Raw genomic sequence first — 22,972 nt, 5'->3', positions numbered from 1 at the left:
TCTGGTCCTGAAGCTCATTAGGTTCAGAGAGTTGGCCAGTCCATTGCTTTAGGGTTTGCTTTGTGTCTTAGTCCAAAGACATGTCATGTTTGAGCATTTCGGTGTCTTCTAAGTTAATAAAATATGTACATTTTGTGATTATTATATTCAGAGCAAGGCGTGAGGGTGTTGTTGGTTGAAAGTATTAATTCACTGTGTCATTTTATTGAGAAACCCCATGTTCTTTGGGTCTCATGTGGCTTGGGCATATATAGGCCTGCAGAGATTACACACTAAAATAGTTATTAAATGGACATGTAGAGGAACTTGGGAGAAAACACTAGTTTCAACCTCTCAACCCCAATCTTAAATCTGTCTAGTACAATGGTTCTCAAAGTGTAGTTCAGGGATTCCTGGGAGTCCCTGAGAACCTGTTTGGGAGTTCACATGGTTAAAACTGGTTTCATAGTAATACTAATATGTTATTTCCCATTTTTATACTGTTGATGTTTACATTGGTGCTGCAAAACAATGATGCATAAAGCTACTGGCACCTTAGCATGAATCAGGGTTACTACCCTGATTGCTACTGAATGGTAGCACCAGACTCTACTAGTATGTAACTCCTTTATTGCCATGCACAACTTCACAATTAAGAATTGTCTTTGATGGGGGTAGAGGGTGGGGTGGGGTGAGTTTGTGGCTCAGTGGCAGAGTGCTTGCCTTGTACATGGGAGGCACTGCGTTTGATCCCCAGTACCACTTAAAATAAACAAAATAAAGGTATTGTGTCCATCTATAACTTAAAAATGTTTTAAAAAATTGTTTTTGATGAAGTAGCAAAATTTGTTAATTTCTTTTAAATTTTGACCCTTGAGTACTATTTTTTAAAAAAATATTCTGTTATGAATGGGAAATGTGCACAAAGTACTTCTGCCTGTTGAAGTTGATTATTATCTTGATGAAGAGCACTTCGGCAGTTGTTATGAGTTGAACTAACCATATTTTTCATGGAATATAGTTATATTAGAAAGAATGACAGCTTTTTAAAATTTTTTTTCCTCTCAAAGTTAGGTGTTTGGCCAACTATGTCTTAAAGTTGAGGTGAACCTGTCACTTAAGGAAAACATCTGATGGTATTGGTTGCTGTATATGACATTTGAGCCTTTAAGTAAAAAGCTGTTATATTGATAAACTTAAGTCTGCTACCATCAGTACGACAGTATCTCATTTCTTAAAAATTTTTCTGATGAAATGGGTTTTAAAGTTAATGAATGTGGGTTTAAAAAAATCTGTATAATAAAATGTATCAGAATTTCAAAGATCTGTTTCACTGAATATACCAATATTGCCTAAATGATGAACTGTTTGCTATTACAGAATCATGCTTGGGTAAAAGATCTGTTGAGAGTGCAGGTTAGGTCAGTGTATTTTATTTTATTTTATTTATTTATTTAGCTTTTTAGGTCAGTGTATTCTAATGTAACATCATGAAAGTTCATTCATATAATTTCAGATTTCACTTTGCAACTGTAGGGAACCAGAATATACCACCTCAAAATATATCTTGGCACAAGGATTATTTTGAGATACAATCCAGTAAAAGCTCTGAAATGAGGCACTTACTCTATTAGAACTCCTTTTGTAAGAACTTCTTCCTCAAGATCAGGAAGAGCAGGATGACTAAATCACTGAAGTTATCAATGGAGAAGGCACTGACTTAACAGACCGTAACTAGTGTTGACTATGTTTTTCCCTGGTTGCCTTCCCATAACTATTTTCCCCTCATACCTTCTTTCTTTCTTTCACTCCAATTCTCAATGACCCTTTAAAAAAGATTTCTTTTTTTCCCTCTGGGTGTCTCCCATGTATGCATCGGGTTTGCATGTTAAGAACTTGTGTTTTTTTTTTTTTTAATTGATCTGTCTTTTCTTACAGTGATCTTTTCTAGCTAAGAACTTAGGATAGAGGGAAATGTCTTTCTTTTCCTACTTGGTTAACCTTTAAGAAATTACTGCTTGCTTGGGTGCAGGGGCACATGCCTATAATCCCAGCTACTCAGGAAGCTGAGGCAGGAGGATTGTAGGTTCAAGACTAGTGACCTCCCAGTCTTAAACACAGGCTGGGGATATAGCTTCTTGGTAGTGCACTTACTTAGCATGTGCAAAGCCCTGGGTCCAATCCCCAGTACTGCCCAAATAAACAAACAAAACTACCCAGTACCTCAAAACAGACATAAAACTACCATGTGTGAAGTTTTAGTGTAATATTAAGGGAAAATATTCATAATTATTTGTGAAAGGCTATTAAAATATTCTTTCCTTTAACCAGCATGTCTGTGTGAGGCTGAATTTTCTTCATAGCTTTATTCATAATAACATTGAAACAATAAATGTCTTCTGTTAATAGAAGCATATGCTGGGCAGTGCCATTTCTTGAATTTTTTGATTTCAGAAAAATTGTTTGTCACAAAAACTGTTGGTATGTAATAGGCTTTAAAAATTAATATTTCAAATGTTTCTAAGTTTTAATTTCAAATATGGTAAATATTGGTAGATATAACCCCATAGGAAAGCTCTTAAGACTCCCAGTTTTTTTAAAAATATATTTTTAGTTGTAGATGGACATAATACATCTGTTTGTCTGCCTGTCTATTTTTATGTGATGTGGAGGATCAAACCCAGTGCCTCACATTCAGTAGGCAAGTGCTCTACCACTGAGCTACAGCCCCAGCCCCAGGACTCCCAGGTTTTAAGAGGTAAAGAAATCCCAAGACAAAAAGCTTGAGCACACTGATGTGGTGAATTTGGCTGGAGTGCTTGAAGTATCTGAATTAAGTCTTTTACTTTGCTCTGTCTGTGCAGCAGCACAGCCCAGTTTCTGTTTCAGCTGCTTCTGTTCTGTTTTGCTGAAACATGAAGGAGACCTGAGCTAACCAATGAGGTCTGGCCAGTTTCAAGGACAATTTAGTTGTCATCAACCTTACACTTTATCTTTTAGTAGTAAACTGCAGATTTACATCAGAGATAAAGAAATTTGAACAGCTGTATAAGGCTTGTATCTGTTACTTAGCTGTTCAAATTCCTTAATCTCTGATGTAAATCTGCAGTTTACTACTAAAAGATGTAGTGCTTTTGCTTTCTTGGGACGTGGTCTTTGATCCTCTCACCTCAACCTCCTGAGTAGCTGGGACTGTATACATGCATGACCAAGCCTGGCTGTTGTTCCTGCCTTTGAATCATAGATCAGCTACTGCTTTTTGTTAATCTCCTTTGGTAGTACATAATATAGTATGTGACTGCACACTAACTAGTTTGATCCCTGACACTGGGTCATTAGCTCCTTGAAAGCAAAAAGCTTTGTCTGTTATGATCAACATTACAGACACGTAAAATGGGGAATGCTTTTTTCTTTGTTTATGTGGATAATACCCAAATATGTTGAAGAGTGTTGAAGACCACTCTTAAGACATTTGCTGAAGTGGGTTTTGGTTTTAACCAGTTCTGCATGACTTCACAGAAGTTGAGTAATGTGCCTTTCATGCTATTCTTCAGTATTGTTTATTTTTTCTTACCTAAGATTATCGTGACCTTAGAGATACAGATTTTTAGCTCCACACAGTATATAGAAATAACTGGGCGAGGTTGTTGAACTTAAGTTCTGATAACTTTTAACTTTTCTACCAACTCTACCTCACCCTTCAACAAATAAATGACACCACAAACGTTTTCTTTTTGTTATATATGCTCTCATGGATTATTTGTTGTCATCCTGAGATGGATAATGATTTTAGAAATTTATTTATTTATTCATTCATCCATCTATTTAGTTATTTGTTTAGTGCTGGGGATGAACCCAGGGCATTACACATGCTAGGAAAGTTCTCTGCCACTGAGCTACATCCTGGCCCTTTTTGAGACTAAATCGCACCATGTTGCCCAGCCTGGCCTTGAACTTGTGAACTCCTGCCCCAGTCTCCCAGGTAGCAGAAACTACAGGTGTGTCTTCCAGGCTTGGCTTACTTTTTAATTAAAAATTTTTACTGGTACATGGAAACAAAAATTATCCCTAATAGTGGGGTAGCAAGATGATTCTGTATATTGCATAGAGTTTAAATCAGGTCAGATATACCTGTCTCCTTTCTCTCTGTCTCTCACCACCCTACAACCCCCCCCCCCCCTTTGCCCAGGCTGGCCTTGAACTTGAAATCCTCTTGCCTCAGTCTCTTTAGTAGTTGGGATTATAGGTGTGTACCACAATGCGTGGCTCTTACTTGAGAGTAAAATCATTTGAAATTCTTTAGCTTTTTTTTTTTTTAAGTATTTTTTTCTTAGTTGTAGATGGCCACGATTCATTCATTCATTCATTCATACTGAGGATCAAACCCAGTGCTTCACACGTTCATTGAGCTACAGCCCCAGCCCATCCTTATAGCTTTTTGAAATGAATAGTACCTTATTGTTATCTGTAGTCTTAGAGACTTATTTGAAAAGGTAAATTCTGTTACTAGCATGTATCTTCTAGGGATATGGAAACATTGTTTTAAAAGAATGGTTCTGCCCCGGTGTGGTGGTGCATGCCTATAATTCCAGCGGCTTGGAAGGCTGAGGTAGGAGGATTGGGAGTGCAAAGCTAGCCTCAGCAAAAAGTGAGGCACTAAGCAACTCAGTGATACCCTGTCTTCAAATAAAATACAAAATAGGTTTGGAGATGTGGCTCAGTGGTCAAGTGCCCCTGAGTTCAAACCCCTGTAAACGCCCCCCTCCCCCATGGTTCTGTTGAAGTTATTTAAAGTAATTTAAAGTAATAGTGGAATTATAATCATTGAACAATAAGAAGTTGTGAGGTCACAGGGGAAGAAAAGGACGAGGCCACAGTCAGAAGTAAAGATGATGACCTATTCAGGAAATCTTATGAGTCAGATTTGTTGAGTCCTGTTGCTAGAGTTGGAAATCTCAATTCCCAACCTCTTTGCTTTTATAGAGGAGGAAGTTTACCCAAAATGTACTTTTCCATGATACATCTTACTCCTTTTCCCACCTTTAGTACTTTATCATTGAAAAATAACTCAGTGTTTTATCAATTAAATCTCCACATTGTTAATTATAATGTCAGTGTCAAGGTAAACCCACGTAGTTTCTTTATATTTTTGGATGTTGGTGGACAGGGCCAACTTTATAATGCAGGGCGAAGTGTGTTCTACTTTGTTCTTTTCTCTACAGGTTCTGCCTTTGCCTTTGATTAGTTCCCTGTTGTTACCATTTACCTTCCTTATTTTCCTAGTGCCATCTACTGTATCAGCTTCGCTGTTCCCGACTGTTAGGTTACCAGGTAGCTAACGTAACTCTTCAGTTCTAATTTCCCTCCCCACCCTGCCACCCCCCGTGTTGTCTTCTGTGAGGCACATTAAAAAAACTGATTAGAAGACAGTGGGGCATGTGGTATATCATCAGTTTTACTTTTATTGCTTATTAATTGAATTTATATCAGATTTTATTTCTGCTTTGTGCTAATATCCTACTCACATTCCCACTGTTTCTCTTTAACCAATCCTTTGGAACTTACCTTAATGGGGGTAAAATCTTTGATTTTTGTTTTATTTCTCTCTTTGCTACTTATGTTTTTATTATGGGTCAGAGGAACAACCTTAGATATAAATAATATAGTGATATTTATGTCTGTCAAAGAAAAGTTAAAACACAATTTCAGAGGTAAAAAGAGATCATTAAAATGAGAAAGCCACCAAAACCCCACACTGTGTACTGTATCTGGGGTACCTGGAGAGTCTCTTCAGAATCCTCTAAAATGTGCCTGTTTATTCTTTAATTATACCTATTTATCATAAGAACACATACTTAATATTTTTGATTTATTCTGTTTTCATGGTTGTATGTTAGCTCCTGTCTACCATTCACTACACTATTTCAGTGAGAAAATGTTTTGAATCTGGTTAGCTATTTGTAAGTTGAAGATAGCCTGAATAGTTCTGGTTACTTTGTTATTTGTCTGAGTCTTTTCCTTCTTTTTTTTTTTTAATATTTATTTTTTTAGTTTTCGGTGGACATAACATCTTTGTTTGTATATGGTGCTGAGGATCGAACCTGGGCCTCACGCATGCCAGGTGAGCGTGCTATCGCTTCAGCCACATCCCCAGCCCTGTCTGAGTCTTTTCAATTGGGATATTTATAGCTATTTGTTCTTCAAATGAGAGTAGTATCAATGTTGCTAAATGGGCATCTTTGTTCTTGGTGTCCTGTACTTTTGTGGGGAATCACAGTATTCCCTACACCAATTGTTTGCTATGTGTTGCTTCTTAGCCTCCCAGTAAACATGAATATGTAAGATGTGATTATCCCCAGTTTTTACAAGTGGTAAGCTTTTTACAGGTGATGAGAGTTCACCTTTAGTGAAGCGATGAAATTGAGATTTATTTCTCAAGTTTGATCCCAAAAAAGCCTCATTGTCTTTATTGTATCCTAGTAAGTCAGCTGAAGGATTCAGACCCTTGATTGAGTTTTATAGGTAGCTTGAAGCCACTATATTCTTGGAATGGGAAGACCTAAGTGAAAAATAACAATTCCGAAAGAAGAAACTTTCTACAAAGTATTTACTTACTTCCTCTCTATAAACCTTCTCTGTATTTTTGGAAGATGAGGAGTTGGTCAAAAGTATTGCTGATGGGAAGGAAATGGAGAAACTGGAGGTGGAAAAAGGAACAACGGAAGTGGTGTTAGTAAAAAAGAGGAGTTTTGCAATAAACAAGAGTCTTATATAAAAGCATTTTACTGGTAGAACTTACAATATAGGAAGTAGAGACAGAAAAATGAATAGAAATAGTGTAGTATATAAAATGTTACAATGTAAGTATAAAAGCTACCTGGGTGCTGTGGCACACACCTGTAATTGTGGCAACCTGGGAGGCTGGGACAGGAAGACTATAAGTTCAAAGCCAGCCTGGGCAACTTAGATCCTGTGTCAAAATTTAAAAAAGGACTTGGGATGCAGAGCTCAGTTAGCATGTGCAAGCCCCTGAATTCAAATCCCAGTACAAACAAAACACAAAAACATCAGGATAAAAAAAAGAGAAAACTTTCTCTAACCAGAAGAGTTAGGGATGGTTTCACCAAAGTTGGCAGTGGAGTTTGATTTTAGAGGCAGGATATTCTAAATGGAAGAGGGATATAGGAGAAGTTTAAAAAGAAATTAATAACTTAAGATTACAAATAAAGTAGGAAATGTTTCTGTAATCATCCTTTGCTAGAAACTTTTAGGCTTGTGAGGCTACTAATGATGGTGGTGATGAGGATGAAGTACAGCTGACAATAATATGTTGAAAATGAAACTCATGAAGCTCAGATTTAGTTCTGTATGGGAGATAGATTCAGTGTATTAAATTATAGAATCAAATGTAACCTTTAAAACAAGAGTTACACAGCTAGTTAGTATGCTGTCAGGAGAGGATTATCAATTTAGATGGAATTGGCTTGCTTAACTCCCTCTGCACAGAATATATCTGTGAACTTCAACTCTGTTGCTCACGTGGAGGTTGAGAAGTCTCCTGGCAACAAGCTTCCAGTTGCAGCTAACACCTGCGTTGGCTAATTGGTATGCCCATTTCTGGTACTAGAGCCTCTGGGGAGTTTGTGTTTGAATTCAACTTTGTCAGGTTGAAACCAGAACAAAATTGTGAAGGAGCACTGGAGTCAGCCTGTTGATTAAGAATGAAAAGGAGAGGCGTACAGAGAGAGGAGAGAGAATGTGACCTTCCGCATTAAACAGTCAATTGACATTCAGGTGCTTTTCAGTTTAATTCATATATTAAAAATAATAGGACATTTTACTTTATTTTCCTTGCTAGCCCCTTTCCCTACATGTTGGCAATAAACTAAAGGTAAGAGGAAAAGAAATTACCAGGATCCAAGGTTATACCATTTTCTTGTATATGTGTCTGCAAAGATAGTTTATTATAGACACCAGGTGTATAGTTCTTCTGTTTTTTAAAGGCTGTATATTAGTAGGTTTTCTCTTGGCTGTCTTTCTGTGGTTTTTTTCATTTTAACACGTACCAAATTTGTTTATATGGTTTTCTTTTCAGCTAGCTTGAGAGTTCTAGCAGTTTGTGGTGTCACTCATCTTTGATCCTGGACATGCAAGTGTTTGAGCTGAGAGGGAATTAAATTGAAAAATGAATTCATTAGGTGGTTTATACTTTATTCCAGAAACATAATAAATTATCAGTAATAGAAGCAAAGGATATTGCCAGATTGTTGTTCTGGGGTGGTAGGGATCGAACTCGGGAGTGCTTTACCACTGATTTATATCCCCTATCCTCTTTATTTTGAGACAGGATCTTGATATATTGCCAAGGCTTGTCTAAAACTTTGAGATTCTCCTGCTTCAACTTCCTTGGTTGTGGGATTACAGGTGTTTACCATCACCCCTGACTGAGGATTTTCTGTTTTTGTATTAGGGATTGAATACAGGGGCACTTGCCCACTGAGCCACATCCCCAGCCCTATTTTGTATTTAATTTAGAGACAGGGTCTCACTGAGTTGCTTAGTGCCTTGCTTTTGCTGAGGCTGGCTTTGAACTCATGATCCTCCTGTCTCAGCCTCCCAAACTGCTAGGATTACAGGTGTGCACCACTGCCACCGTACTCGACTGCAGATTGTTTTTATCTGAAACTTAGGCCTCTCTTTACTCTCCTGCTGTCTCTTCATGACTTTTTTCCTTCTTACCACGGTTAAAAGGAGCTTCTTTGAACATATCATCCAATTGATGAGGCGGCTTGCATAATGGCTACATGTTTATGGATTTATGTCCTTCTTGTCTCCCTCTGCCCCTTAAGCATGTATGGGTTATATTTATCTTTGGTTCTTCCCTTCACAGTGCCAGTTTTCTTGGAACTGTAAACATTTTTTAGTATGGTCAACAGACAGGGAAGAAAAAAAATCCACATTTGATATTTTGGAAGAAATAATCTTGCAGGATTAAGCCCTTAGATTACCTAGTGTTGCCTATTGAATTGTCTGAGAAGGAGTGCCAATTAGAAACTTGAATTTTGGGTAGAGCCTTTATGAATGAATGAATGTCTCAAATTCTTCCCAGGAGTGCTCACTGCCCCCCCCCCCAATTGACTTGAGCATTCTCAAACTTTTCATAGCATTTCAAGCAGTTTTCAGTAAATCAATTCAAATCCACAGCTGTTGTTTGGAAATTTCCTTAAGTTACTGTGATTCTCAGGAGACACCCAGAAACTCTCCCTAATTAATGTACTTAATCATACCTTATATAAGTCAGACAGGCAAACCCGATGGATAAACTAAACTACTCATGGAATAGTCAACAGTTCTTGGCCCCAGCATTTAATTTTACAAACCCAGAACAACAATACTTGACAGGCTATTTTTGGGTATAGTTTTTGCTTGTCTGATCTCAAATTTTCTTGTGTAGCCACTGACTGTTCATTTCAAATGGAAATAGGGGTTGTGGATAATGTTAGACTACCACAGAGCTCAGTTTACCCAGTGACTTGGGGAGCAATGATTAGGGTTAGGTTAAGGGGATGGAGAGAATAGCAGCATTAGTGACTGCTGACCTGACCTCTGGCCCTTATGCTGCATGTCCCTAAATTGTGCATGTTATAGTTTTTCAATGTTCTTATTGACGAGCTAAGAAATTTGTGGCAAACTGGTTAGAGACAGTATGATTCAGTGGTATAAGTAAATAAGTGGTGGGGAATAAAATGCCCCAGAAACATTTGATAACATTTTGTTGGTAATGAAGTCTGAAAAAAGGATTGGGGATATATGTAGGTCAATAGTAGAGCCCTTGTATAGAAGAACAAGGCCCTGAGTTCAGTTCCCATACCTGCAAAGACAAAAAACAAGTCTGAAAAAAATACCGCAGTCCTAGCTCTGCCATCCAACATCCCTGTGGGATCTTGTGAAAAGTTATTTAGCCATTTCCTTCTCTGTAAAATGGAATGATAACATATGCCTTGGAGAGCCATTGTGAGTAACATAACTGAATGTTACTCACATACGTTATCATGTGAGATGCTTAACACCACCATGCCACAGAAATGATCCCCTTCCTTCTTTTTATTAACTTAGGAAAAGCATAATATTTAGTTGGTCTCTTTGCCAATTTGGATTTACTGGATAGCCCATCTCTTACTCTTTTGGCGCTGCATCACTTTTCTTAGGTTCCTAAAATAACTTTTTACTCAGAGTAAAAAATTCAGAGTGGACATTGGTATTGTTGATGAAGATCTTTTTCTTTTGGATAAGGAGTACTTCCTGTCCATCTGACTAGTGAAAAATTCTACCTAGTTGAAGATTCTTAGTCATTTTAAATTTTATCATGGATATGCTTCTGGTTTTTCTGAATAATATAGAAAACAGATGAGATTGAATTTTTATAGCATTGAAAGATACTCTAAATTACTATTCTATATTTAAAGTAATTACATAAAATATCTTAAATGTAATCCTAGATTCAAGTGTGTATTGTTGCATTAGTGCACTTGATTAGTATAGCACAGGACTCTTCAGTAGAAGTGTTTCAGACAAAATAATGGTGAGAATGGCTTAAGGATCTGTTCACATTGAAAGACTGAGTTTGTTTTTGATTCTGATTCAATGAAAAGTTCTCTAGTTCTTTTCTATACTGTAGAGTCAAGGGCTTAAAAAGATCTTTGTGATTTGATTGTGGTCTATCTGGAAGTGCATTAGTGGCAACTTTCCATTTTAACAGTATATTGGGGGAATCTCTTGATTGTAAACTTCAAAATAATATTTATGTATATTACACAGGCAAGTTTATGTTGTATTAATTTCTGTTCAACTGTGTAAGCCTTAATCTTTTTTTCTTTCTGTGATACTGGGGTTGAATATAGGGCTTCACACATGCTAGACAGGTGCTGTTCCATTGAGCTGCACTCTGACTCTTTTAATTTTTTGAGACAGAATCTCAGTAAGTTGCCAAACTGGCCTTATACTTGTGTTCCTCCTGCCTCAGTCCCCCAAATAGCTGGGATTCTAGGCATACACCTTCATGCCCTGTAGATAATCTAGTCTTATAATCAAGTATGCTGTGAAATTCTTGTGTTATATTATTTCTCCTTTGAAGATGGAGTGTTCCAATTTCATATATCCTCCAAACTAATTTAAGATGTAAAATAAGAATGTAAGCTATCTGGTTACGATCTGCAATTCTTAACCTTTAGAACTTCAGGGTTCTGGTACATGCTGCGCCCTCTCTGTCATTCCTTTCTTTACTACTGACTGAAAATGGACGAGACTTAGTGTTTGTATGCTGGGCGCTTACCTTTTTACTTTAAAAAAGGATTCTCTACCAAGTTAGAAGGTGTACTGTCTTAGAAGCAGACATGCCTGGCAAGTAAAACAAATGCTTATTTATAATTTTTGTTTGTTTGTTTATAACTAAGATCAAGTAGAGAACTGGACAAAAAAGTGCCAGTCATTTGTCCTGGCACTTTTATTATTGAATATATTAAAATTATTATTTTTTTTGGGGGGGAAGAAATACTTTATTTCTCATGTTGGCCATTTTCTTTAGTTTAATGATTTTGGAGATATATTTGCTCTACTTTGAATTTTGCTGTACAGTAGTGTGTCATTCCCTCTTGGACATTGTGGTTCTATATAACTGAACGCTGAATGTACCAAGATTTGTCCATGTCCGACAAAACTTTGTCAAATCTTTTCCTAAAAGAATGAAATAGGAGAAATATAATGTGTCTTAAATAATTATACTGTCCATGTTTGGGTATACATCTTTACCATGTTTTACCAGGATTTTTGTATTAGCACTTTTCTAGATAATTACCTGTGTTCCTAGGCGTTGTTGAACTCAGTGAGAGTAAGTTGGTAGTACAGAGACTGCAGAGGGTTATGTGTACCTTGTAGCTTTTTTTTTTTTTTTTAAAGAGAGAATTTTAATATTTATTATTTAGTTTTTCGGCAGACACAACATCTTTGTTTGTATGTGGTGCTGAGCATCGAACCCGGGTCACACGCATGCCAGGCGAGCGCGCTACCGCTTGAGCCACATCCCCAGCCCTGTAGCTTGTTTGTTTATCTGCCAAGGTCAAGAGAAAGAGCCTTTTGTATCTACAGACATAGTAGACATTTCTAGGTTTCTCAATATGCATTTAAACATTGTCTTAGCACCAATGACATGTGCATTTCTGGTTTTGACTGATAATATGATAATTCCATATTGAGATTATCCTGGTGTAAATTCTCTATTGAAAATTAAGTTTAAAGTAATAGGATTGCATTGAATGATTTTAAGATCAAAGTGAAAGAAATTCTGAAATATGGTAGGTTGAATGTTTATTCAGTATTTACTCAGTGCATTCATTGAACACTTATTATATGCTAGGCACATTACACTATACTGAGGATTCAGCTTATATTTCATAGCAAAGTATAAGGCATAATATTGAAAATATAGATTAGTTTTCAACTTAATGTTACTGATCACTGAATAGTTTCTTCCACTCAGTTTTTGAGATTTAGCTTATGTTTGTCACCAGAGTAGGAAAATACTATATAGAATGTAGACTAAATTGTATTTTAAAATAAAGAGATGTTATTACTCATTGGATGGTTTGCCATTCAATTTAAAGATAACTTTCGAATGACCCAGATGAAAACCCAATTGATATGTAGCTAGATCAATCTATTTTTGTACTTAGGAATCATTGCTCTTTTTAAATATGAAAAGTAGAAAATCAAACCTGAACATACTTTAAAACTTTTGCTTTCAATTTTGCTTATTTCCCAATAACAAAGTTACAAGGAAAAGAAAAATGCAGTGGCTTTGTAATTTCTCTCCCCTACCCCCAAGATTGACCCAGTGCCAATTTTTCGCTCTAATCCCTTCCACTCATTCTTCCCCTTCCTGGTTTTTACTTATAATACCTCCTCCACCACCTGAAGGCCATTTGCATACATAATGGCCTATTGAGCCTAAATATTAAGAATATTGATACTCTTCAATAACCATAGTTCATATGTCAACATCAGTAAATTTAATATTGATAGAATACCTTTATTTATTGTCCACATTGTAATTTGTCAATTAACTCAGTTATGTATGTTTTAGAATTTTTTCCCTACAGTACAGGATCCATTCTAGGATCAAATATTATATTTAATGGTTGTTTCTCTCTAGATTCTTTTAATCTGGATAGTTTATATAGAGTATCTTTTGTGACAATGACCTTTTATTTTGACATTGATAGTTTTGAAAATACAGTACTCCTGAGATTGTGTGTTCCAAGTATGCTTTAAAAATCATATTGAGCCACATTTTTTTTGGGGAATACTATTAATTAAGGTTATTTTATTTCTCTTCTTGACTTAGATTTATGTCAGGGAGAAAAAACACCCCAGCATATCTTTAAAATACTTGTCAGCTTTTATATTTTACTACCAAAATTAGAGCGTGGAATTTAGTCTATATTTAATTTATACAAAGTGAATATGTAAAATAATGCTATAGTCTAGAATTCCTGAGTAATCGTGATTAGGGTTGTTTTTAAAGCTACATATTTTAGGTTTGATTGGCATCTTGTCCCTGCATTTTTTGTCTTCTTTTCTGGTAGTATTTTGCCACCTAGTGGTCGTGCATGTCAGTCAGGATATGTCTTATGGACCCAACTGAATGCCAGATACATCCTAACATTTAAAAAAATAAATAAATAAATTTAAAAAAATAAATAAATAAATTAGAAAGTTTGAACTTTATTGGTGACATGGAATTCTTTTTTTTTAAACCTAAAATTGAACCTAGGTACTGAGGTACATCCCTAGTCTTTTTTATTTTGAGATAGTCTAAGTCATTGAGGCTGATATGAAATTTGTGTTTCTCTGCCTCAGCCTCCTGAGGTACCAGGTGTGCACCCCTGCACTTGAGGACTTGGAATTAAAGAACAGTGCTTATCCTATTATAAACGAGTTTAGTATACATGAAATTCTTAGTAAATGAAGACTTAGTATATATCTTAAATTATAATCCACTGAGTGTTAAAAATTCATTGTTCTTTTTCAATAAAAATACTTTTTATCTTTATCTTAGAAAAATGTTTTAGTAGAGTTTTCAGTCAGTCGGTATTAAAATAATTGTTACTGTGTGGTTTAGTGTCAAAACATTTCCCCCGCCCCATGGTTTTACTGTTTTCCTACTTCTTTCTAAGCAGAATGTAGGGGAGTTTTACAATGTTGTTTATATAGTCCAGGCTTATTCTAATTTAATAGAAGAAAAACACATTAGATGATAAATATTAATGAAATGATTGAAGGAAAAATGCCAAAATAGGCTGAATAATTTAGGTTTATCATTTGAAGAGTTCTTATCAAATCACAAGAACTATTTGTGCTTTCCACTGGGGTATAAATAAAATACAGAATTTTATCAATATTAGGGTTGGCAGTCTTGTGTTACTAAACATGAATAAAATGCCTTATACTCTGAAGTATTTAATATGCACATTTTAAACAGGGCCTGAAACATTTCTGTCTTGAGATTGGATGTTCTGCATAATTAATGTGAAAGATGAATTTTGAGGTTTTTAATTATACTGATTTATGATAAAGAATATTGAGAAATTATTTCTGAATGATAGCATGCAATTACAATGACATTTTCCCGAGAAATGGATATTTTATAATGCTTTTATTTGTCGTCATTCTTTCTTCGTCACTAATGTATAATCAGGATGAGCGGGTTAGGAGAAAATTTGGATCCACTGGCCAGTGACTCACGAAAACGCAAATTGCCATGTGATACTCCAGGACAGGGGTAGGTGATTTATTTCTAGATGTTTCTCCACAGTCCTTCCCTTCTCCCCTCTGTTTTGTTTAGTTTACCATTTCAGCTTTGTTATTTACATTCTCTCATTAGATTAAAATTTTTTTCTTAAATGTGATTTTGCTTTATATCAAGTGCAGTGAAGACGAGGTGGACATCTTTATGATGTGAAGGAATCAAAGATTCACATCAGAGGAATCACTGATTCAGACAGAAGGCAGAATGTTATTTTAATAGTCTGTTACTTTAAAAAGAATTTCTGGATGTACGGTATAGGAGTTAGGAATAGGTGACTGTATTATAAGTAAGAATCTTTGGTATCCTTTAAGAATATGTTGTAAGTTTCATATTTTGGCATTTAAAGGTTACATTACTTTCTTTTTCTTGAATGAAATTAGAAGCTTAACAAAATCAGAACTAAAATACTGTAATCTGTGTAGTGCTGCTCTGTAATTTTTAAAATATTTGCCAAAGCTAATGTTAACTTCAAAGTAATAGTTGAAAAAATAAAAAAATCTGTAATTCATAAAGCTTCATCATTAATAATAAGTGCCTGTTTTTGTTATTATCTGTTAGTTGTTTACCTCTACAAGGTAAAGATTGTTCCTGCCTTCCAGGTGAGGGAACTGAGGCTTGCTCTTCCCAAGGCCACCTGGCTAATAAAAAGGTGCAATTGAATTTAGCTTTGCATGAAATTCTACTGTGTTGTGCTACTTCTTCATTAACAATGATTTTATAGTTCCTGTTGGCTGAGTTTAGTTCCTTTACACTTGAAAGTAATGGTGTGTGGGGGTTGTCTCTGCTTACAGCTCTTATGGCAGGTGTGACATGGCTTTTCTCCTCTCTTGTTAGTCTTACCTGCAGTGGTGAAAAGTGGAGACGAGAGCAGGAGAGTAAATATATTGAAGAATTGGCTGAACTGATATCTGCAAATCTTAGTGATATTGACAATTTCAACGTCAAACCAGATAAATGTGCAATTTTAAAGGAAACAGTAAGACAGATACGTCAAATAAAAGAGCAAGGTAATACAAAGTAAGAAAAACTCTAAAGTCTTTGGAAGGAGTTTGTGCTGTGTTGATTTTTGTGTATGGGTGGGTGCAGAGGACAGAACCCAGGGCCTTTTGCAAGCCCCAGCCCCTGTATTTGCTGTGTTGCTACTTTTTTTTTGGGGGGGGGGGCACTACAAATGATTGAGGCTAGAGAGTATGATAATGGACAAGTAACTTAGCTTTTTTTAGGAAATAGTTAACAGAGAATTGGAAGGCCAGCGTCGCTATTAAAAGTTAACTGCATGGGGGTTTAGGTTGTGGCTTAGGGGTAGAGCAGTCGCCTAGCACTTGCCTAGAATGTGCGAGGCACTGGGTTTGATCCTCAGCACCACATAAAAATAAATAAAGGTATTGTGTCCATCTACGACTAATTAAAAAAAAAAGTTAACATCATTTCAGGAAGCCAATGGCTAGTACTAGTGGAAGAAAATTTAGGTATCTTCTGCTTTCCTGAGTAAATATGAAGTTTAATATTTTAAATTGTGGCATTTTCTTATCAGGAAATATTCTGTATATGTATACATATATATATACATACATATATATACATACATATACACACACATATATATGTATATATGTAAATAACGTGGGCATGCCTTGTATGTGCACGCGTGCGTGTGTTTTCTGAGAACCGTTTGAAGGTAGATTTAATCTATAGCTGATATCTGTGCTATGCATAGTGTTGCCTTCTGTCTTTCCAGGAAAAGCTATTTCCAGTGATGATGATGTTCAGAAAGCGGATGTATCTTCTACAGGACAAGGTGTTATTGATAAAGACTCTTTAGGACCACTTTTACTTCAGGTAAATATAAAATATATTGCACTTTGGTTATAACATAAAGTAAAAAAGATAAAAAAAGAAAATTTTGGTTAGGAAATGAGAACATGTAGAAAACATTTCTTTCTGTGAGAACAGAAATCAATGTTCAGAATATAATAGTAAAAATTACAATGTAACATAGCTCAGGAGGTCCTGTCCCCTTAATAAAAATGGAGTTGCAAACTGATATAAAACACACACACATACACACAGAAGTAGGAGAGAAATGGTAACCGTAATTTCACAAAGTATTTTATAGAGGCAATATTTGCATGTATTTTAGCTTAGTCTTGTGCATTTTTGTATATTTGATCATATGGCATACAGTTTTTATTTTTCACTTTTTATTTTTTTTTTTGTACTGCTGGGGATTGAACCCAGGGCCTCATGCCTGCTGGGCAAATGCTTTAAAACGGAGTTGACACCCCCAGCCTTCAGGTTCCATATTCTTGATAAATCTATAACATTTAAAATATGCACTGTTTTTTAAGTAGTTGTCTTAGATCTGATTACTCTCTTAACACAGAGTGCTTTACTTCAAGGCAGATCCCTTCATCAAGTTTACTTGTCATCTTGTTTTCAGCTAGTTTGTTCCAGCTGCTTTTTATCTGCTAAAGTTTTTGTTTCCTCTCCGTAAGTTTTTATTAAGGAATAGTATGTTAGTTTCTGTGGTATGATTTGATATCAAATGGAAGAGAGGAAGGAACGAAGGATGATTTTTCTCTTTTAAAAGCTCCTTTGAAAATGCAGTTCTTAAAAAAAATAGGTTATACATTAATTGAGATTTATGTGGATACTACTTACCTTTTTTCCTCCCAAATTATTCTTTTTACTCTTCATAAGTCCTGTAGTAATGTTGTTAATGTTAATAGAAATGGTGGCTTATGCTTGTTTGTAGTTATTGTTACCCACCCCCCCACCCCCCCCAATCTTTGCAAGTTCTACTTAGTAATAAGGCTGTTGTCTAAGTCTTGTAAGGCTACCAAAACAGAAGTTCACAGACTGGGAGGCTTAAACAGCTGAAATTTATTCTTGCAGTTTTGGATGCTGGAAGTCCAAGATAAAGGTGTTAGCAGGATGGGTTTCTCCTAAGTCCTCTCTCCTTTGTTTGTCACTGTGTCTTCATGTGACCTTTTCTTTTTGTGTGTATCCTTGATATTTTCTTCCTCTTTCCTTATAAGGACACCAGTCATATGGGATTAGGATCCCACCCTTATGACCTCTTTATTCTTAATTACCCCCCCCCACCCAAAAGCCTTATCTCAAAACAGTCACACTGAGGGCAAGGACTTCAGCATATGAATTTTGAGGGGATACAGTTTGGTCTATAATAGGTATTAACATATTAATTAATAGGTATTAACATCCCATTTTAGGCATTGGATGGTTTCCTGTTCGTGGTGAATCGAGATGGAAACATTGTATTTGTGTCAGAAAATGTCACACAATACCTGCAATATAAACAGGAGGACTTGGTTAACACAAGTGTGTATAATATTTTGCATGAAGAAGATAGAAAGGATTTTCTTAAAAACTTACCAAAATCTACAGGTAGGCTCTTAATGTGATTTTCTAAATATTTAAACAATTTTAAAAAAATGATTTCTAAGAAAATTGAATATACTTTTTAGAAATGTAGGGATTAGAGGTAAGTGGTTAATTAAGTTTTTAGATATGGTCTCAGTAAATTTCATGGGGTCAAAACATACAGTGAGGGGCTGGGGTTGTGGCTCAGCAGTAGAGCACTCGCCTAGCACGTGCAAGGCCCTGGGTTCGATCCTCAGCACCACATACAAAAAAATAAATAAATGAAATAAAGGTATTGTGTCTGATTACAACTAAAAAATAAACATTAAAAAATATACAGTGATATTTCTGTTGAAGTTGAAATTATTCAAATGTTTTTTATATTACCATTCTAAAATGTTAGCATAGGCATTACCATGGAAAATATATGTAATGAGAAAACATAGTTGAAATTTTTTTTTTGGGGGGGGGGAGACAGAGTCTTGCTATGTTGCTCTGATTGGCCTTAACCTAGTGGGCTCAAGTGAATCCTCCAGAGTAGCTGGGATTATAGGTCTGCACCATCATGCCTGGTTTATCACTTGAATCCCTTTTTTCTTTCTTTTGTGTTTTTCTCTTGTTTTCCTCCTTTCTCCCCTTCCTTCCATTTATTCCCCCCTTCCTTCTTCTTCTTTTCCTTTTTTAAAAAAATATTTTTAGTTATTTCTTATTTAGTGATTTTATTTTTTTAATTTATTCTTTTATGTGGTGTTGAGGATTGAACCCTGTACTTCACACATGCTAGGCAAGCGCTCTACAACTGAGCTGCACCCTAGCCCCTTTCCTTTCCATTTTGAATCCAGGGTCTTGTGCATGCTAGGTAAGCACTCTGCTACCCATAGCATGAATTCTTGATGATACTCTTGGATTGAGTTTTCAGATTTTTAAAAAGTTATTTCCACTTATTTTCCAAAGTTAATGGAGTTTCCTGGACAAGTGAAACCCAGAGACAAAAAAGCCATACATTTAATTGCCGTATGTTGATGAAAACAACACACGATATTCTGGAAGACATGAATACCAGTCCTGAAATGCGCCAGAGATACGAAACAATGCAGTGCTTTGCCTTGTCTCAGCCACGAGCTATGATGGAGGAGGGGGAAGGTAAGAGCAATCAGATTTATGATATTTATGAAACACAGCAGCAAACTTGGAGCATATGGCTTCCATTGCTGTAACTTCATACTGTAGTTCATGTCCTTGTTCACCTGCAATAGATATGTCCCAAAATAAATAGAATCCTTATTTGATCATATTTTTGATTGTAGATTTGCAGTCCTGTATGATCTGTGTGGCTCGTCGCATTACTACAGGAGAAAGAGCATTTCAGTCAAATCCTGAGAGCTTTATTACTAGACATGATCTTTCAGGTAAAACTGTGTGTGTGTGTGTTTTGTATGTTTTCATTTTGGAAATTGTTAAAAAGTTAACTTAGTCTACATTATCATTTTAATGCTTATATCCTCTATGATGAATTAAAAAAAATTTTTTTTTTAGTTGTAGATAGACAAAATATTTTTATTTACTTCTTTTATATGGTGCTGAGGATTGAACCCAGTGCCTCACACATGCGAGGCAGGTGCTCTACCACTGAGCCACAACCACAGCCCCGTGATGGATGTTTTAAGTATATTATATCCTGTGTTTCTTACATAGACCTAAGGCAATTAATTTCACTAAAACTCTTGGCATTTGTGTTGAATCTATTTGTCACTTAAAATCCACCCCCCCCAAAAAAAATTAAAAAGCAAAAGTAGGGGCATCTGGCTTTTTCTCCAAATAACAAGTTTTTTTGGTACCCCCAGCCCTATTTTGTATTTTGTTTAGAGACCAGGTCTCACTGAGTTGCTTAGTGCTTCCATGTTGCTGAGGCTGGCTTTGAATGCGCAATCCTCCTGAGCCACTGAGATTACTGGTGTGCACCACTGTGCCCAGCTCCAAATAGCATTTTGTTCCATAAGTTAGTATTTCTTTAGCTTCAAAAGCATGTATTAAAAGAAAGAAGTTTTCAAAAGTACAGGTAATTTAATGAGAGTTACTATTACTATATAATTATTGGCATCAAAATGAGCTGCAATCTTTGTGTGTGTGTGTGTGTGTGTGTGTGTGGGTACTGAGGATTGAACTTAGGGACACTTCATCACTGAGCTAAATCCTTAGTCCATTTTATTTTTTATTTTAAGGCAGGGTCTTGCTAATTTGTTTAGGGCTTCACTAAGTTGCTGAGGCTATCCTTGAGTTTGAAATCCTTCTGCCTTAGCCTCTAGAGTTGCCGAGATTATAGGTTTGTTCCACTGCCTGGTTGAGCTGCAGTCTTGGTCTGCCATTTTTTTTGAATGTGGGAATTGAGAGTTAAAGACATTACTGTTGAGAAGTTACATTGGGGAACTTAAACATGGTAGAAATATTACTTGTGTTCATCTTCAGGGTTGCTCTTGTGACCATTTAACCTCTAAGTATGATGTGAAGTGTTTGTCATACCTGCATCATCTCAGAGATTGGAAATGGAAGTCTGGTGATATAGGTGATGTGTTTGGGTTATTGTCCAAGATCATGGCTAATAAGAAAATTTGCACTGTGTCTGCTTGACTTAAAAGTCTATAGTTTTGGCTTTGTGTAACACTGATTTTATACACCGATTGTGAACCCTCAATAAATGATTTAATTAAGTGGAGTAGTTTAAACAAAGCATAGCTCTGGCTATTATAGGTGTGTGTGTGTGTGTGTGTGTATCATATATCTGTGTACACACATGTAATGCATATATCATATTTTATAAATTTAGTTATTTTTACAGTCACTTGATCTTCTTATGTCATGCCCAGTTGTCTTGAGGATGCTTGGTATTGATTATCACAAGTGAAAGAAGTAGCAAAAATGAAATTTGTGTTTTGAATTGTCAATTTGTTTACATCAATGGATATTAATTTATATTGGAAAAATTTCTCTGTATTTACTTGCCTTCTAATAAATATGGTAACAGGCATTTTTGTGTTATTTTAGAGTGGGCCTTTCTCTACACTTCTTAGGATTTGGCAGATTTAATTTTCTCTCTAAATAACTTAGTAGCATCTTTAAAAAATTATCTAGTGCTTTCTTTTATTATCAAAGCAAAATACGTTTATTATAAAAATTAGAAATCACCAAACAATAAAATCAAGTCCTTTTGTCTGGATAATATTATTTAGAACTGAGAGTCATCTTTGCAAATTTATAATTGGTGCCTTCCAATTACTCTGTGTTTTACAGCAGGTTTGTTGGCGCTCAACAATTTTTTTTTTTTTTTTACCTATAGAGATATTTTCTCCTCTGTCCCTGATGTGTTTCATTCAGTAAACTCTTTCTGAGCTTCTATTTTATGTTTGATATGTGTCTCAGGGCTAAGTTCAGATGAAGTGGTTGAGGACAGATCTTTCCTATTTTATGTACACAAGGCACAGTTATTTACTGTTCCCTGTAATGTATTTGATCTTTCTTCAGAGTTGTGTCTCCTCCATCCCTTTGCACTAATAAGATTTTTTTTAAAAAAAATATGGAATGCTTCACAAATTTGAATGTTATCCTCACACAGGGGCCACCTAATCTTCTCTGTGTCGTTGCAACTTTAATACAGGTGCTGCCAGAGCAAGCACAAGATTTTTTAGTCACCATTAAAACTCTGAATTTTAAGAATAGGGAGTGTAGTTCAGTAGTAGAGCCTAGCATGCTCAAGGCCTTGGGTTTGATTCCCAGATTCTTGGACTGCTGGTTTTATTTTTGTTAGCTCATTTTGCATTAGTACCTTTCTCCCCTCTAGTAGCTTTCCCAGAACTACCTTTCGCTATGAATTTCTGTGAGTTTTCTCAGTTTAAACTTGGTTTTCTTCAGCATGTTTTCTATTACACATACAGAGAGAATGAATCAACGGAACAGTTTGGAATCAACTTATTAAGTACTTCTTATAAGTATTTGTACCTCTTTAGTCATGATTTCCACATTTTTAGGATTTGTAGTCATACGGTGGTGAATGTAAGAGGTCTCCTTGTTCTGATTTTTGCATTTTTTTGTAAAACCTGCACAGAATAGATAGGCAGGTATAGGTAGTCTTGACATCAACATGAGGTTCAATCATAGTCTCCCAATTTTTGACCATGGAACACATTTTTTTCTTGACCAAGATCCATGTCATGGAAGTTGATCACCCATTTTTTGCTCTGGACATCCTGGGTAATTAGTTTGAATTGTTTAAATGCAACTTTATTGTTCTGCAGATTTATTAAGGTTTATTCTCCTTGAGAGCTTCCATACCCTCTCTAGACACTTACCATCTTCCCCTTACCTTGATGTATTTGCCAAACTGGAAGCTCCTCAAATCTTTTGTTTTTAGAACACACCCCACCTCCCTTGTGGAATCAGCGGAAGTGGTTGAAATTTCCAGTCCTGTAATCACTTTGTCCTGTTAGTGACCAGCCCCAATCCAAGGCTATCTAGGAGTACTATATTAAATCACCTTATTAGAATAGATTCAGATGATCAGAGAGACTCCTTATGAATCATTAAAATGTTCATAAAGACTCTTAGTAAAAAATTCAAGGATTTTAGGAGTTTTGCATCAGGAACAGGATCAAGACAAATATATTATCATACCCCACAGCAGAATGTGTAGATCCATGTGAGAGTATCCTGTAGGACCATGCTCTTAAGGAGAAAAGATGCATAACAGAAACT

The 22,972-nt window shown here is 35.8% G+C and overlaps 1 protein-coding gene and 1 non-coding gene across 9 annotated transcripts in view; one reads left to right on the top strand and one right to left on the bottom strand.

Moving 5' to 3' along the window:
* Nucleotides 1-22,972, top strand: part of Ncoa3 (nuclear receptor coactivator 3) — a 123,322-nt gene that overhangs the window by 76,460 nt on the left and 23,890 nt on the right. For 6 of the 8 annotated variants that reach the window (XM_046432886.2, XM_046432885.2, XM_046432881.2 and 3 more), the window contains 6 exons: nucleotides 14,732-14,815; nucleotides 15,677-15,849; nucleotides 16,581-16,681; nucleotides 18,076-18,250; nucleotides 19,181-19,369; nucleotides 19,534-19,635. In XM_046432886.2, coding sequence (XP_046288842.1) covers nucleotides 14,733-14,815; nucleotides 15,677-15,849; nucleotides 16,581-16,681; nucleotides 18,076-18,250; nucleotides 19,181-19,369; nucleotides 19,534-19,635 — 823 coding nt within the window. In that variant the 5' untranslated portion in view covers nucleotide 14,732. Of the gene's footprint in view, nucleotides 1-6,030; nucleotides 6,101-14,731; nucleotides 14,816-15,676; nucleotides 15,850-16,580; nucleotides 16,682-18,075; nucleotides 18,251-19,180; nucleotides 19,370-19,533; nucleotides 19,636-22,972 lie in introns of all 8 variants that reach the window. The other 2 variants (XM_058575542.1, XM_058575541.1) reach the window with 1 other exon arrangement.
* Nucleotides 21,792-21,897, bottom strand: LOC124085987 (U6 spliceosomal RNA). The gene has a single exon (XR_006849663.1). It is a non-coding gene; the product is annotated as a U6 spliceosomal RNA (small nuclear RNA).

Source organism: Marmota monax, unplaced genomic scaffold (genome assembly GCF_021218885.2).
Source record: "Marmota monax isolate L192 unplaced genomic scaffold, Marmota_monax_Labrador192_F-V1.1 WCK01_AAM20220418_F8-fsc00014, whole genome shotgun sequence".
In the NCBI taxonomy this organism is placed as follows: domain Eukaryota; kingdom Metazoa; phylum Chordata; class Mammalia; order Rodentia; family Sciuridae; genus Marmota; species Marmota monax.
This window is presented reverse-complemented; position numbering and strand designations above follow the sequence as displayed.